Raw genomic sequence first — 18,846 nt, 5'->3', positions numbered from 1 at the left:
CAACTTTTCTGTCAACGTCTGCTAAGTTGACGATCGCCATCTCCTAGTGAACGCGCATATATAGAGATAAATGCAAATCATGGATTACATAATCAGAAGGTATAGGCTAGCCTTTTTCTTTTCGTTTTGAATTGTTTCGTTTAAAGAAATTGACGATCGGCATCTCCGTAGTGAACGCGCCTATAGAGAGAAATGCACATCATGGATTAATCAGAGATGCTGCCTACTATATTTCTTTTCGTTTTGAATTGTTTCGTTTAAAGAAATTGACGATCGGCATCTCCATAGTGAACGATAGAGAGAAATGCACATCATGGATTACATAATCAGAGAGTAGGCTAGCCTATAGTTTCGTTTAATGAATTTGATGATCGCCATCTCCGTATGAACGCGCATAGAGAGAAATGCACATCATGGATTAAATAATCAGCGAGTGGCCTATTTCTTTTCGTTTTGAATTGTTTCGTTTAATGAAATTTCAAGCTTTATTTTATGACATGTCATGATTAAATTGTCTGCTATATATTTGATTCTTATTTATTAAATCCAGGCAATTGGTTGATGAAAAATGTATTAAAATGAAGATACAATTTATACAAAATTAACTTTAAAGAAAGGCCTTTTACAAAACTAAACTTAATTAAGTGGTCAAAATGTCTGACTCCCGATGCATCCCATCTTACTCGTGCTGTTCACTTTTCATTATCAACATAGACATAACAATAGAAATAACATTATAATATTTTAACAAATATGAACTAATGCGCTTATTTAATGAACTTATTTAATGAACTCGGGGCAAAATGCATCCTCGCATCCTCGGGTGGTTGTTTCAGAGATGCGACATTAGGTTAGAGGTGTTTCCATCTCTCGCGGTCACCTTTTTATTGCACAATTTACAAATTGCCTCGTCAGTATTTATCGCCTCTCCCTTCTCTCTCTTTCTCTCTCTCTCTTTCTCCTCCACACTGTCAGTTGATGACAGCCACACATAAGCATTTTTAGGCATTAAATAAATTATATTTATATATTATATATAAGTGCCGGTAATGACGGTATTGAAACTGATACCGTTGCTATTTTAAGACCCCGCGGTATATGATATTACCGTAATACCGCCCAACCCTATGGGGCACCATGCAAGATCTCACCTCGTGGGGCATCAGTGATCATGAGGAAGGTGAGGGATCAGCCCAGAACTACACGGCAGGACCTGGTCAATGACCTGAAGAGAGCTGGGACCACAGTCTCAAAGAAAACTATTAGTAACACACTTACGCTGTCATGGATTAAAATCCTGCAGCGTACGCAAGGTCCCCCTGCTCAAGCCAGCGCATGTCCAGGCCCGTCTGAAGTTTGCCAATGACCATCTGGATGATCCAGAGGAGGAATTGGGAGAAGGTCATGTGGTCTGATGAGACAAAAATAGAGCTTTTTGGTCTAAACTCCACTCGCCGTGTTTGGAGGAAGAAGAAGGATGAGTACAGCCCCAAGAACACCATCCCAACCGTGAAGCATGGAGGTGGAAACATCATTCTTTGGGGATGCTTTTCTGCAAAGGGGACAGGACGACTGCACCGTATTGAGGGGAGGATGGATGGGGCCATGTATCGCGAGATCTTGGCCAACAACCTCCTTCCCTCAGTAAGAGCAATAAAATGCAAATTAATTACTTAAAAATCATACAATGTGATTTTCTGGATTTTTGTTTTAGATTCCGTCACTCACAGTTGAAGAGTACCTATGATAAAAATTACCGACTTCAACATGCTTTATAAGTGGGAAAACCTGCAAAATCGGCAGTGTATCAAATACTTGTTCTCCCCACTGTATGTATGCAAGAGTGTTATGTAACTATAATTGCAGATTGTTTTATTCTATACCACAAATAAAGCAATATGACATTCAAGAGTTCTACACTTTAAACTCAAAATACAATGTAGCACATTGCAGCATTTATTTATTCAGTACTAGTTTTTATGTTGCATACTATATTTATAAATACAGAATCATGGATCTGTCTAATGTTGCAAAAGATTATGTTTGCATAATCAGAGCCATAGTTTAAAATAAACAGCAATTCACTAAACCCCCAATATCAAAATTCATACATAAATCCACATACATTTCAGAGCGCATGTAGTTTGTTTGGTTTGGAATGGGATGTATTGCTTTAGACTGTTGCATATAGCACTCATAATACAAAGATATCGCTATTCCCCTTTGTAATATCCTGCCTACATTTGAATGTTATGCTGACACTGGATCCCTGGCAACATTACCTGCTAGATATGAGATCTTTTTATTTGCACAAATCAAAATGCATCCCTTGTCTCAGTCAAGCAGCTGTCAGTTTTTATGGTGGGCTCATCTGTCAGTCACAGGTGGAACGGAACGTAAAAACTTCAAACTTTTTAAATTAACTACATAATTGTTGCCACAATATCTGTCTGATACTAATAAGCTTCATAATTATTTTCACATTATGGCGGATAACTAAAATTCTATACTATTTTGTCTAAATAAAATACTAAAACCTAAAATCAGACATTGTAGTGAATTTAGGCATCATAACATGATAATGGACAGTATGAAAAAGATTTTCTAAAGATTACATTTAACATTTAATTAGCTTTTTATGGATTTAGTTTAAGTGAGCATTAGATGACGGCGATAGCGTTTCAAGGCACATAATAAAACTCTCTGGAGATTTATGTTCCCTGAGTATCTTACATACTGTATGAAGGAACAACCCTGTATTAACACATATGAATAAATCATTATTGTACTGTATAATTTGTTGTGATTGATGCATGCAAATTGCATTTAGCAATAAGGGGATGTGTTGGAGATATTCAGGTACTAGCTGCGAGAATCAATATGTGTTAATATTAAATCTGTGGAATGGGATGTTTTGTCTCTGTAGGCAGTGACTCTAATAAGGACAGTTTACCTGCCTGCAACAAGCTCTTGTAAAAGAAAGGTTAGATGTTTCCTTTTAATTAGACATCAGCTTTGCTCCATACCCCAGACGCACACACACAGACACACACACACACACACACTGACATGCTATTAAAGAACGGCTCTAATTGTGGTGTAGTGTTTTCAGGCACGGATGCTTGCTAGTCCTTATGGAATCAGACGGATGAGTGAACACCTAGGAACTGGAAATTGATTTGTTTTGCCCATTTGATTGTTGTGAGAGCTCATGTTTTGCACATCCTGTTAAGGCTCAGATCGGAGTGTGTGTAGGAGATGATCAAGCTAATTTGAAGGAGGGGGTCTTTTTTGTTCTATTTTTGTGGTTAAAAACATGAATGAATAAATGAATGCAGATAATGTTCTCTGTACTATACTGTATAGTACTGTATGAACGTGTGTAGTAGGGATTAATAATTTCAATGACATTGTCGAAATACATAATATATTTTTTAAATAGTTCTATTAATTAAATAAGTAGTTCACCCAAAAATGAAAATAGTCACCATTTACTTTCAAACCCATAAGGCTTTTGTTCATATATAAGCATTGATCAACGCACATGGCACATCAAATTATGGTAAACTAAAGCTCAAACTTGCTTTCTTGACACACAATAACTGACGAGGTTTGCCCTTGAGTGTCATGCAAGAAAGGTTGAGCTTTACTATATGTGTGCGTTGACTAATGTTTATATGTGAATAAAAGCCTAAATTAAATCTGATATATAAAAAAAAAACTCTTATGTTGTTTTCATGTACTTTTTGAAGCTTGTAATGTGGATTACTTAGACTTTTAATAGGTGGGCAAAATGATGAGAGAATATTAATTCATACAGTTCTGCAGTTGTTTTTGCACTTATAAACAATATGATAGTTGATAAGATTTTGGAAGTAAATATTTGAGCACTGGATGACATTTCAATATTCTGTACAAATCTATTTGATTAGCAGTATAAAATAGCTTTTGTACAATACTGTGTTTACTATATATATATATATATATATATATATATATATAATGACAAGAAAGAACCATCCTTACACAGAATTTCCAAAATAATAATTGTTCTCTTAACTTACAGTTGTCTCTGCATTGGACATTGGATAGGAGAAGATATTTTAACACTGAATAATTTGCTTTTAAGCTGAAACATCACTTTTTCTCAAATCACCAGGTTAAATAAATCTAAATTCTGAGCAGTTAGTTATAGATTGACTCACATGACTCGTCAGAACTTTTTTTTTTTTTTTATCAGAGCGGCTGATGATTGCATTAGAAAGAACCAGGGAAGACTTGGATAGAGTTCCTTTGTAATCTTATTAGTGACATCATTAGAACAGAACAGAGAGACTTCATTGGCTGTTTTTCAACCAATAAGCTTTCAGTCCAAGTCCTTTCAAATACGTCTCATTACACACATCTTACATGCATTGTCCACTTTTTTCTAAGTCATAATATAGATATTTAGACATATTACACGTGTTTAGAAATATTTGGGTGAAAAAAAAAAAAATCCTCTTTGGCTAGACTGGAATTGTTTTTCAGGCAGTAGTGAAGGAGACACATCTGTGCTAGCAGAAGCTGCTGCTGTTTTTATAGCAGGGAGAGTGACAAGGCTTGGCATGTTTTGCGGCCACAATCCTAGCCTCCTGGCCTGGCACCCAGGGGAGAGCCCTCTCTCTCTCTCTCTCTCTCTCTCTCTCTCTCTCTGTGTGTGTGCGTCCTCTCAGGTTGCTCAGAAGCCCCATCTGGTGCATCTCTATCATGCCTCTGTACCCTGGCAGGACATTTGGAAGCAGAGATCTGTCCCACCTCCTCTTCCCCTTTGGGGAGGAAAGATTTTGGAGAGATGCTCAAAATAATCCATTGGAGCATGTTCATATCTTTCTGCTGCCTTCGTAATATTGTCTCATAAGACTATTGCTGTGGACCATTAGTGGAAACAATGTTATGAGTCAGTGTTTCGATTAAAGCACATTTCACAAGGGTTTAAAACCTTTATACTAGAATCACAACAGAAATCATAAAAATGGCCCCATAATTCTTTATTTTAGTCATACACTGAAACCCAAAACTCATTTATAGATGATTGCTAGTCTGTAGACAAGGACAAGACGCCTCAGATGCCCTTTTGGATGTGAATTTCAGTAATGTTTACTTCCAGTTTCACTTTAATAGGAGGAAATATCCCATACATTAAAGGAGACACTGCATGTCTAGAGTCTTACGGGTGGGCTAGCAACTGAATCGCATCTGGCTAAAACCATTTAGAAACCTTAGTAACCACAAATTGTGATTTGTATTGTCAACTACAGGTAGCGCATGGTTATCCCATCAGATTAGTTACTGGTTTATGATCTATAAATGCACTTATGGTGTCATGTGACATGTACAGTTCAAGGAGTGTGCTGACCGTCATGGCACATACATGTATGAAAATGATTGAATAAAGTCCAGTAAATGGACTTCTGCTAAGCCAGGCTTTGCAGATTTGATTATCTTCCTCAACAATGGCTACATGTATTTTTCAGAAAAGCCAAGATGGAGCCAAATTGAATGAGTCCCTCCAGTGTGCCCATGTCAGTAGAAACACTGAATTAAAAGAGCTCTTTTATTAACTTAGGTAGCTTATCCTGGTCAATGCTAAAGTCATTCTAAATGGTTGCATTGGCATTTTTTTAAAGAGGTGAATTGGCCAATTATATTGATCCTAAACACTCGTTTTTTAAAAGCAGGTCTGGGACTGGATACCATGAAAGTCTGAGTACAATGAATCCAGTTTTATTTGGAACAATCTTAAATAATTGCAGGACTATATGTTCTGTACTAATACTTTTAGTGCTTATTTCACACTTTCAGTATTTTGTTTTCGCGTATAAGTCAGAGTAAAGACTTCTGACAAAATTCCCTGTGACATTGCAGTTCAAACCACACAAGATCACTTTGAAGGAAGAGCAACAGGTTTGGTGCTTGTTGGGAAAAACATCCACTGTGATTTATAGTTAACCCATAACTGGTCATGTTTATCGGAGTCGACGGATTGACTGTGCCCACTTTGGTCAGTTTACACAAGTAATAGCTTGTCTTTTTGTTGAAAGTCTGCTGACATCTTTGCCAAGTCTTCTGCTTTTTTATATTTAGTAATAGGTTATTATTATTATATTATATTTCATATACAGACACCATTCTTAACTAGGAAGGCTATGTAGCTTTTGTTGTTATCAGCTTTATAATTTATGTGATGACTTACAGTTTACTTTTTTATTTATTTTATTGGAATTTTTTGGGGGAAAATGGCTTTCAAGCTTTTCATCTCAAATAAACAGCAAGTTTCCTGTGACAACTAACCCCGTTTGACAATATGCCCATTATGATTCTTATGTTAAATTACTGTATCTTCTTTTTTTCAGGACAAAAGCAGTGGAAATTAAATTTTCTGTTGCTTAGACTTTAATGCATGTGCCTACTGTAAAAAAAAAAAAAATGTGTTAGTTACCTGGTTGCCTTAAAATTTTGAGTTCATTGAAATAAATAATGTGAGTTAATACAATGTACAGAAAGTTGATTTGACAAAAGAATAAATTTGCGATAAAACATGAAAATATTTTTTTACAGTTTAATTTAATTAAATTTTAATTAAATTGAATTATAGTATAGAAATCAATATTTTATACAATTATAAATATAAATGTATGTCTAATTTCATATAAAAATAACCCTGAGAAATATTTCCTGGAGTAAAAAGTGACAACTAGCCCTGGTTTCCCCCTACAAAATAGTCATAAAGTACTTATCACCTGGTGTTATCATGGAGTACTTTAATAAGTAGCGTTGTTTCCCTGGAGGTCTTTTACATATTTGTTTATGGGACCCTAAAACATAGACATATAATCGCAGCTCATAAATATGCAACTCACTATCTCTGAGCATCAACAGGGAGAGTCCCCCATGTAGACACGCCCACTTCTGATTCTGATATCTGATTGGTTTACCGGTAGTGATGCTGCATAATGATGTTCGGAGGCAGCAGCTTATCGAACAGATGGGCTGGTCCAGCACACGGGTACACAGCATCCGTGCTGTGATCATGGAGCTGCTGCTGTGTATATCACTGACATTTCACATCCCTGATTGATTATGTCAGCGTTTTATTGACTTATTATTCATGCAGCGTGCATTAAAAGGAGCGCAGTTATAATTTCTGTCATTCTTTGTGGATGTGAGGAGTCCAGCGTCAGTTGGGGAGGCACTGATCCCTGGTCAGTTGAACTTGACGACAAGGATTTAATTCATACTGTGCAGCTGGAGACATACTGCTGATCACCTCTGCGTTGCATTGGGGGAAATATGATTTTCTCAGACATGAACACGGGGACTAACTCCCCAAAGGTGCACCCGCCGAACGGGACGAGATTTTACACCTACCAGGCGAGTATTTAAAGTGTTTAACGGCCCCAAACTAATGCAAACTGTTCGATATGTTTCTTTATGCTTCTTGTTAGGATTATTGTTTGCAGTTAAGGGTCGCTTTTGTTTGACACGTCCATGATGCAGTTGTGTTACGTTGTTTTTAATCGCAAAGAGCTCGCGCAAAAATGCGCACTCAGAGTTTGGTTGTAGAGTTGTACATAGAATAGGCTGGGTTGACAGTTTTAATCGCATTTAGGATTGAGTTCAGCACTAAACTGTCACCATATTGATATTGTTTAAGTCTGAACTGAAGGTTTAAAGGCGTTAACCAGCAGTAGGATTGAGCGCGCGCATTCCTCTGGAGGCGCGAGCGCTTTATAAATACATCATGTTAGGACAGTGGCTTATATTGATAGTATTTTGATTAAACGTGGTTTTAATTGTATTATATAGTCAAGTGAGGTGCTAAACAATCTAGAAGTCATGTAATTTTAATCCTGAATAGCTAAAACTATAATATTTGTGTTTACGAAGGGTAGCCTGCATGTGAGTCACACTTTTTTTTTTTTTTCTCCAGTGAATATTTCTCAGGGTGGATTTATTGTTGAAAGTAATTTTCTGTATAATCGCATGTCTTGGCTACAAAAAAAATCCCATGAACATTTCCAACGTTTTTGCCTAGAAACAAATATACAGTTAATAGAACACGTACCCGTTGACCTTTTGTGACAACATGCCCCAATTGCAGTACATGTTGTAACAATAAGAACGTGCCATTAAACAGCGTGATATAGACGTTTCAGCAGAACTTATATGATAAAATAATTAATAAAAACAGCTAAAATGGAAACATCAAACAATTGTTTTGACCAGAAATCGTTGTGTAGCATATTATCATTAATATTATAATTCACAAACTGTTAAATTGTGTAATATTAACAATAATGTAAACTCCCCCATGTGACAACTTTCCCCGGTCTGAACTGTCAGTCTCTTTTAATTGTTATGCACTAGTGGTATATTGTCTTGATGTGCTGAATTGCATGCGCTGCTCAGCTGTGACCCAAATCTCATGCATTGGAATGAGGACAGTGTCTTTGGATATTGATTTCTGTAATGAGAGGCCATGATAACTAAGGCAGTGATGATATCAGCAAGAGACTGTGGCTTTAGAGATGATGATTTCATCTGAGCACTTTTCAACAGGTGCTTGCAGATGCTTGTTTAACCATCTGTATTGATATTTGTTTGTGGATTATAGAGGTTTATTTTTGGTTACCCTCTGTACTAAAAATACTGTGGCATGGTTTACCTCCTGTTGTTTTTAGGTTTGCTCCTTTTGAGTGAGCGTGTTGTGCCATGTTTCTGTGTATGTGTATCAGCTTGTCTCATCATTAGCAGATAGGTGCTCCCCATGGAAAACAGCCTGAGAGATTTCCCCCTTGATTTAAAATGCCACAATCTATCGTTTTCTGTCCTGATAGTCTATTTCCCAGGTACAGCCACAGCATGAACAATCTGAACAATCTAAGCATGCAACGCAGAGACGCTTTGAAAGCAACACGCTTGTTTACCGCAGTAGGTCTTGATTGGTTTTGCTTCAGGACCCTGAGTTTAAATTTGGAAGCCCAAACACAGTACCACAATTGTTCATAAAGTTGTAAACAAAAATGTACTTTAAACCAGTGGTTCTCAAACAGGGGTCTTTGGCAAACTTCCAAGGGGGCTGCAGGATGACTTAATACTGTATATAGGGATATCGTGAAACATTCAGGAGCACAGAAATCGACGTTATCGACGCTGCCTGCGGCTTTTACTAATAAAATAAAAAAGGGTTACCTTGCTATTTTGAAGTATTAATCTCACAGCTTCGTTGTTAATAGAGAGTGAGATGCTGAACAGAGGCAGGCATGTGTCTCTCATTTCTCTCTCTCTCTCTCTCTCTCTCTCTCTCTCTCTCTCTCTTTCTATAATTAATTCAAATAAATGATATAATTTATTCATAAAAAAAAAATCTTACGCACTACTGTGTCTGATTCAAAGCGGACAGAATGCTAATAACGAGCTATAACTGACGGAAATAACCGTCAATACTTTTCTGGTCAAATATTCCGCTGCAAACATCAATAATAGCTTTAAGTTGTGAATGTTGGCAAATCACAATTGTAGAAGCAGGATAATCCATGGCTTGCTGTACATTAACCGATTTTAATGAATGACGTGGAGGCAAAGAACCGCTCGACGCGAAGCTAAGTACATTAAAACCGTTAGCTGTGGATTATCCCTTACATAGAATGCCTTCTTGGCTTCCTTTGAGACTTTGAGCTCTTTTGAGGAGTGTTGTGACTCGTGTTTCACGGGACTCGTAACCAACGCTCTGCATCGCAAGTGCAATGCTGTACCAGGTGAGCTACTGAGCAAGTTTACTATGTCTTGTTTTAATTTACAAGTCATGTACTATGGTATGCTCTCATCAGGTATGGTCGGCGCAAAATAGGGGTGGGACAAAATATCGATAGGGCAATATATCTTTGTCCTTCTCCGTGCGATATGAGAATCGATACACTGGGGCCAAATATCGATATTTTAATTAATAAAATAGGGCGCTCTAAATAGATATTCCTGCTTCCAGCATTGCTACTTCATGGCTCCTTGAGGTGGCGCTCAACACATGAATGAGGGAAACGTGAACATAAATTAACTAGCCTAAGAAAAAGAGTTTTTTAACAGGATGGCGGACAGCAGTGTGAGTAAAATAATAGATGCCCTAGCCACGTTTAAGTCCAAAGTCTGGACCCACTTCGGCTTTCAATGGGACAAACAAAATCGACAAAGAGTTCGCGATATACAAGAACTGCCTGGGGAAAAGTAAAAGTGCACGGGTAATACCACAAACATGCAAAGCCATTTGAAACGCCATCACCCTGATCTCATTGAAAATATTTAATTTACATACAATTTTCAATTTAATTTACAGACTGAAAAACGTTTTGTGCTGTTTTCAAACAGTTTGGACTTAAGAAAACCTGCACTTAATGGGCATTATTCATGGGCATTTTGTTTTCATAGATATATCATTTTAGGATTGTCTATATATTGATTATCACAGAATTGCTGTATCGTGATATTATCGGTATCGTGAGCCGTGTATCGTATCGTATAGTATCGTGAGGTACCCTGTGATTCCCACCCCTAGCGCAAACCATGCTTATTTTCATTGCAAGTGCACCTGTATTAATGAAGTTCGGTGCTTTTTATTTTTACACATGCTTTTGTCCATGTTGTTATCTGTTTATTTTGACTACCTTCTACCAAGTGATAGATGATTTTGAGTTTGATTGACATGAAACACATGAAATCAGGAGTGATTGTTATCCTAACTTCACACAATTATATAGTTAGTTGAATGTAATTATTTGCATTTAGCTTTGTTTTCTCCTGCTTTTCGTGACCGCTTCTCTTTGTCGCTTGCGTTTTCTTCCTCTGTATTTTTCACCCATATTATTAAATGTCAAATTCAAGGAGTGTTTCTAGCACTCTGTTATGTTGTACAGACTTTATTTCTTAGTATTTCTTCTGCATTCCTCTCCAGACTAAACACTGCAGAGTCAATATTAGTGTTGGCGTAGTGAAGCATCTTCAGTGCTGTTGGCTGCTGTGTGTGCATTCTCCAAAGCTTGTGTGTATGTCTGTGGGTTGGTGTGTGTGTATGTAGGGTTAGTTGAGCACAAAACTTGATTTGCTAATGGTGTTTGCATGAAGCAAGGAACAAATACAGCATCAGCGATAGACTCGTGTATTGTAATGTATTAGCGCACACCTGTCTACTGTATATGTGAAATTTGAGTTTAAACTAATAGGGGTTTAGCTCACTGATCCTGCATTAAATTCAAAGCATAAATGGATTACAGATTGTATTCTTTAGGTAAAGTATGGCTCTTACCATAAAAAAAGAAAAAGAAAATATACAAAATGTGTAGCCCTCGGCATCTGGTGCTATGTCATTAAGTGTGGTAGAATAATTTCATTACCTTTGCCTCTCCCCTCATAGCCAGTGCAGCTTTTATCGAGGCACAAATAATAAAATCCAGTGAAGGGTGGCTTCCTGGCTTATCCTTTGGGAATAATGGGAAAATGAGAGGTTGTTGGGGGTCTTTGGTTTATTTAATCGGGGGTGATCACTGTTATCTAATACAAATGTGAGCAGCATGGCATATTTTTTTATATAATAATTAATATAATGTTTAATAAATGATAAATATGATATTTATAAAATTAATTAAATACATTTATCATTTTATCCATATTAGTTATAAAATAGTGTATATACGATATATTTTGTTTAAATATTATAGTATTTAAATTTTTTTGTATAGGCCTATATATATATACATTAATTAGTGCTGTCAAAGTTAGCGGGTTAATAACGTGTTAACGCAAAATCATATTAACGGCACAAATTTTATTAACGCAGCGCGTATTTTCTGTTTGACCCGTGGCCCAACCCCTAGTTGGAGAAATGGAGATACACAGTGTTGCCAACTTAGCGACATTGCAGACCCCTTTAGTGATTTTTTTTACCCTTCAAAAAAGAGCCCAAACCTTTCTGAGAATTGCCGGTACTGCTCTCCCAGCACGCGCGCGCACCTTTCTCTCTCTCTCTCTCTCTCTCTCTCTCTCTCAGAGAGGAGCAGCGCTTTAATTCAGTTAAACACAGATATTATGTTGCTTCTCTAATTTTACATGCAAGTATAGCCGAAATCACAGCACAGATATTGTCTTTATCTTATGTGTATTTGATTTCATCAGACGACGGCTCGATTATCAGGATTTTTGTGCAGATTAACATCTTGGAAGGGAGAGATGGTTATGTCTTAATGGGTTGCGCTTCAGTCACTATTTCATATTCATTCCGTTGTTTGACAACAGAAACAGTCAAATATACCAATGAAAACAGTTTTATTGAGAATTTAGCTTCATTAAAATGGGCACAGAGAGAGACAAACTAATGTAATAATAAATAATAAATGTACATTTAGCATTTTCAGAAAAGCTGCCCTGTCATGCAAAAATCTAAACATGTTTGTGTTAGTAAATTGCTCAGTGCAAAGAAAGAGAAGTAATGGGAACCTGGTATTTCTTTGTTCTTTCTACATGTGTCTAATAGACATGAACAAGTTCTTTGAAAAACATCTATGACCTTTGAAACATGTCTCATCTTCATGCTCTATGTTGACTATGGTTTCAATAATAAACATACATTTGCATAAAGCATCCATATTTATCCATGCCCATGTTGATTAGAGTATTACAAACTTGAAAAGTATTAATTTAAGGTACATTTAGAACAAATAAAAAATGTGCGATTAATCGCGAGTTAATTCATGACAATCATGCGATTAATCGCGATTACATTTTTTAATCAATTGACAGCCCTAATATATATATATATATGTCCCGTAAGTTGCGAGGTGGAGCCGCCGTAAAGCAAACTTGTTGGTCCAGCACATTCCACAGATGTTCAATTGGATTGAGATCTGGGGTATTTGGAGGCCAGGGCAACACCTTGAACTTTTCATCATGTTCCTCAAACCATTCCTGAACAGTGTGTGCAGTGTGGCAGGGTGCATTATCCCGCTGAAAGAGGCCACTTCCACCAAGGAACACCATTGTCATGAAGGGGTGTACCTGGTCTGCAACAATGTTGGTGGCATGTGTTAAATTTACGGCCAAATGAATGGCCGGACCCAGAAGAACATTGCCCGGAGCATCACACTCCCTTCTCCAGCTTGTCGACATCCCACAGTGCATCCTGGTGCACTGTGGGATTATGACATTATAATAACAATAATAATGTCAACTTCCCCATGTGACAACTTTCCCCGGTCTGAACTGTCAGTCTCTTTTAATTGTTATGCACCAGTGGTATATTGTCTTGATGTGCTGAATTGCATGCACTGCTCAGCTGTGACCCAAATCTCATGCATTGGAATGAGCACAGTGTCTTTAGTTATTGATTTCTGTAATGAGAGGCCATGATAACCAAGCAAAACTAAGATATCAGCAAACTAAGAGGTACTGAGTGAACTCATCCGCATTAGTGTACTCTTAATATGTGTACTGTATACATCAATATATATATATTAATGTATTTTATGTATGTTCTTGTTTGTTAGTTTTGTTGTGCAATGCTTTGGCAATATGTACCCAAGTATGTCACGCCAATAAAGCAATGTAAATTTAATCCATGTTAGGGGACGGTGGACAGGGGTCATCATAGCAGTCTTTGATTGGTCGGCAGTTACGCAGCAGAGTGTGATGGACTGTGTGTTGTGACACATTCCTCCCGCAACCATCACTATATATATTTTTTTACTTCTGCCACAGTTAGACCTTCTGTTGGCTCAGTCCAGAGAGGATAGCCTTCATTGTCCTAGTGGATCGATGAGCCTTAGGTGCCCTACACCCTATCGCTGGTTTGTCCCTCCTCGGACCACTGTTGGTAATTCTCACAATTGCTGACCTGAAACAACCCACAAGCCTTGCCGCTTCAGTGATCAGAGATACTCTGACCCAGTCAATTTGGCTCTTGTCAAAGTCGCTCAGGTCTTTATTCCTGCCCATTTCTTCTACATGTTGATTATGAGACCTGATTGTTTGCTCACCATCTATTCTACCCAGACATTAATAAGTGGCCTTGTTAGGAGATGATCTACAATATTCACTTTACGTGTGACTGGTCATAATGTTTTGGCTCATCATTGTATATATATCTGGTTGTGACATGGATTATGGTTCAGAGAGAGAGTGGAAAATAGTTATGCTAAACTTAATTATAATGCCAAATGTGTAGAATATGTCAATATGTTGCCTTTTAGCAAGGTTGTAAAATTTGCGTTGACGTACTGTACAGGTGACCCACGAACTGATCCTTCCTCGTTCAAGTGCATAATTGTCATCAGACAAAGGGACTCAACACCAGGTTGCCCCAGGAGGACTGTCCGTTTAAGGAGTGTATTGTAATTGTCCTGCTGAAGGCTAAGTAATGAGAAGGTGATGAGAAATGATGTGGTGAGACTGAGACATTTCGGAACATTATTAGAGAGATGGATGGAGAGAGATTGTGATGGATAGAGAGAGAGGGTGTAGGTTTAATCGCACTAATGGCTTGACCCTTCTTAGCCATTCACACAGGGCTCAGTCCAGCCCAGAATACTAAACCAAATCCAGACTAGAAGTGCCTAGTATCGGTGAAGTAGTTGTGAGAGGTTTCATAAGAACCTTTGTTATTTAAGTAAATAATGCTTGAGGATGAATGAACCTAAATTGACATTTGAGGTTGAGTAAATAATGACTGATTTTTCCTTTTAAATTCAGACATGAATAAGACTTAATAGACTTAGTATTGAGTTAATTGTTTTATTATGTAGCCTATGTAAAGGAGAAAAAGTGCTTTTTGTTGCTTGGTTACAAAAGGATGGCGATCCGCATACGGCTCTTTGATGCTTTTGATGGCAATTGCATCCATCTTAAGTACAACTTCCATTGTCTCGATGAGACTTCTCAAAGAGTTCTAATGCATTTGCATTATCCTGACTTACTCAACTTGTTTGAAGCCATCACCTTCCACGCACATTTATCTCCTCATTTCCAGAACATGGACTTTGATTACCCATGATTCAGTGCTCTGTCCTTTTGTCTGCAGGGATCTCGCTGCCAGGGTTCGTGGTGATGTAACCTTGTTCAATCCAACCTAATTAGAGTGGAAAAGCCCTTTCAATCACGTATTTCCTGAGAAGGCTGCAATGAGGATGATATCCATATTATATTAATTAAACGATTTAAATGACAAATGTTAGATAACGGCTGCTACTTCTTCGAGAAAGTGTCAGTTCAATTAGTTTATTGTCGATGCAGTCTAGATTCGCCGTTTAGAGAGATAGTTCATCTAAAATTTAACATTGTCATCATTTACTAACCCTCATGTCAATCCAAATCTGTATGGCTTTCTTTCTTCTGTGTGAAAGAAGATATTTTTTAGTAATGTCTCAATGTTTTTGGGTTATTTGTCCATACAAAGGAAGTCAAAGGTCACCAAAACGGTTTGGCTTCTTCAAAAAATCTTCTTTTGAGATCCACATTAGAAAGAAAGTCATACAGGTTTGGAATGAAGGTTGATGACAGATAATTGATGACCTAATTTTGGATATTTATTGATTAATATGGGTATTTAGTTGTAAATGCAATTTTTTCCTACACTGAAAAAAATGTTATGTTGAATTTACTTAATTTTATTTCGTCAAGGGGTTGCACGAAATAAATTTATCTAAATCCAGATATATTTTTTAAGTTGAGTGTACTTATATTTTGTAAATTGGTTGTACTTATATTTTATAAGTAATTTCAGATTAATAATATTCATAATTTTAGCTAAACTATTTTAAGTTGAATTTACTAAATTTTTTCAAGAATCAGCCTGTGAATCTCAACAATGGTGACAATTATAAAGCATGTTGCAATGCATTCTGGGTGCCACCAATCAAAACTCATTCATGGCTCCCATCATGCATTGCTGCATGAATAAATAATGAGCTTATGTTCAGAGGTGATCGGTTTCAGGTCAAATGATTGTGAAATAATGATTATGTTAAAACACAACCAACACCATCAGATCACGTTTTCTATTTGTTCAGCTGGCTGTTATAACTCAGGTACAGCAGCCAAACAAAATCTAACGTTAACGGTTTCAGGGTAAAGAGCCCAACTAAAACACACACTGATCCCCATGATGGTAACTTAAAATTACGGTTGTAACATTACAGTTTTCTCCTTCAGTGATTCTGCTTGTTAACATCAGGTGTCTTCAATGTTGGCAATACAAAATAAAGAGTTCTTAATTCATCTTTGACGTCTGTCTGTTATTCAGATATTTTTGTTTAAAAATTGTTAAATGGTTAACTTTTAAGGAATTAATTTTATTAATTATTACTCAATTTTAATGTGTTAAATTTAATTAATAACATTGCTTGTAATCTGCACAATTTTATTGAGTAGATATAGCGTATTCATTTTACAGTGTATATGGAAATTAAATTAAACTTATTTTTTTCTAATTACTTTTAATTGAATGAAATTAACTTGTTTTAAACAAGAGCAGTGAATTTGAAAATTAATAATAAAAAATAAGTAGGATTAAATAACACATTATAATCAGTAAAATTAACCAGATAAAAACATGTAACATTTACAAGGGGTCAGAATCATTTTTTTCAGTGTATTTTTACATTTTGATAAATAGTAAAGTTATCTTTAGCAAATCTCATAATTGATGCCTAAGTTCATTTGTAGCATTTAAAATGACCTTTTTATGTTTTGTGATTTTAATTTATTTAGACAATATAGTATTGAATTATAATATCAGCCTTATTGGTCATTTAGCAGGGAAATAATTATCCTCGTAATTTCCAAGTGGAAATTGATGGCATCATTAATCCTGCTTACTTGAGATATTTTGCGCCATAAATGTTTGTGCTCCGCTGTAAATGTAAATGCTTAGCTGTAACCTCTTACATTCACTGATGTCAGATCAGTATTTGACATCAAGGTAGATTGTTCTCGACCACAGGTGGCACTTTGGTAAATACAAATTACGTCCTGCCACAAAGCAAAGGCCTGATTCAGTCACCCACCACTGCTCTTCCATTCAGCACAATGATATATTCAATTAAACGCTCTATTCAACCAAAGGTCAAGGCAAAGACAAAATGCTTTTGTTGCATCATAACAGAGAGGTAAATATGGAGATTCAATGGCTCGGGTTTGATTGTGCTGGATGCAACAAACAGAAAATCAGGAAGTCCAGAGCAGTTTAAAGGAAGCAATTAGATGTGCAATAATTCTGTATTGTGCAAAATATATATTTTAATTCAAGTTTTTTTATTATTTAGTCTTAAGACGTGTTTTTTTCAAATTTAGTTTGACAAGCTGCTTTGAAAATGCAACTCTGATGTTGCAAGATGTGCGCTAAAGACAACTAAAGTGCGCAACTTTAGGTCAAAGACTCTAGATTGTGGTGACTGAAGGGATGTGAGAAATGTAACATTCATGGGGGATTTGGCTTGTTAGCTCAGTAAGAAAGACAGATATTTTAATAATACCAAAGATAGTATTTACTCTCTACTTTCAAGGTGTGTTCTGTAAAATCAGTATGGTCTTTAAAACATCACCTATTGCATATTGTCTAAATACCAGATATACCCAAACGTTTTGGTTTGGTAATGATTTTGAAAGAAGTATTTTATGCTCACCATTTATTTGATCAAAAATATAGTACAAAATATTTTAATATAAAATAGTATTACAATTATAATACATTTTTTTATATTAATCTCGTTTTCTGTTGTAATATATTTAAATGCATTTTATTCCTGTGATGCAAAGCTGAATTTTCAACATCATTACCCTAGTCTTCAGTGTCACATGATCCTTCAGAAATCATAATGATATGCTGATTTGCTGCTAAAGAAACAGTTATCATTCTTCTTATTCATACAAATTTTAATTGGGTCCAGTATAATGTTGTCAGCGTGGTTAAAATCTGATCTACTGATGACTGACTGGGAAAGCATAAGAAACTTAGTTTTATTTTCTTTTTTATTTCTTTGCATTTATTTTGTATTTAATTGCACTTAAAGTGTTAATTTTGCGATATAATTTTTTATTGAAATATAAACTTTTCTAACATTGAGCGATTGTAACATTAATCATTGTAATGCATCCTTGCTTGATTAAAGTATTCATTTCTTTTCAAAACAAATGAAATACTGATCCAAAACATATATATGTGTATGTACACACACACACACACACACACACACATATACATGTATGTATGTTCAGTAATTCAATTCAATTCAATTCAAATTTATTTGTATAGCGCTTTTCACAATACATATTGTTTCAAAGCAGCTTTACAGAAAGCGCATTTCAGAAATGTTACTGTATATATAAAAATAAAGTTAGTAATAAACAGTAACACTAATCTAGGCAAGTCTTTTGGTCCCTCTATCTAAGTTTTCCCCCTCCTCTTTCCCCTGAGCATTTGGTCAAAGCAATTAAACACTTTCTCTCTCACTCTCCTCTCTATCTTTGAGCAGACACGCTTCAGTGCTTTCCATCCAAGTGTCAGGAAAAACAGATGACAGGGCCGCGCCTCTTCATTAAAAGCTCAACTTTTCGTTTTGTTTCAGCCAGCAGTTTTGTGCACTGCAACGATTAGCGTGGGGGAGTTGAAGGGGAAGTGGACTGGGGTATAACTGTACATCAGCACAGTGCTGTGTTAGCCGTGTGAAATCAAATCGCACTCAGCTTGTCATTGTCGATAAGCGCATGTGTAGCAGTTCAGATGTGATGCTGTCATTAGTGCATCTATGGGCTGATCGTACAAGTGTG

General features: G+C 36.4%; 1 protein-coding gene across 3 annotated transcripts in view; it reads left to right on the top strand.

Moving 5' to 3' along the window:
* The window catches only part of ppfia2 (PTPRF interacting protein alpha 2), a 214,742-nt gene that overhangs the window by 97,681 nt on the left and 98,215 nt on the right, over window positions 1-18,846 (top strand). Inside the window, exon 1 of one of the 3 annotated variants that reach the window (XM_084408384.1) lies at window positions 7,072-7,413. The exons of the other annotated variants lie outside the window; for them this stretch is intronic. Coding sequence (XP_084264510.1) covers window positions 7,333-7,413 — 81 coding nt within the window. The 5' untranslated portion in view covers window positions 7,072-7,332. Of the gene's footprint in view, window positions 1-7,071; window positions 7,414-18,846 lie in introns of those variants that run through there. 3 annotated transcript variants of the gene reach the window in all.

The sequence above is a fragment of the Rutilus rutilus genome (assembly GCF_951802725.1).
Source record: "Rutilus rutilus genome assembly, chromosome: 4".
Classification (NCBI taxonomy): Eukaryota; Metazoa; Chordata; class Actinopteri; order Cypriniformes; family Leuciscidae; genus Rutilus; species Rutilus rutilus.
This window is presented reverse-complemented; position numbering and strand designations above follow the sequence as displayed.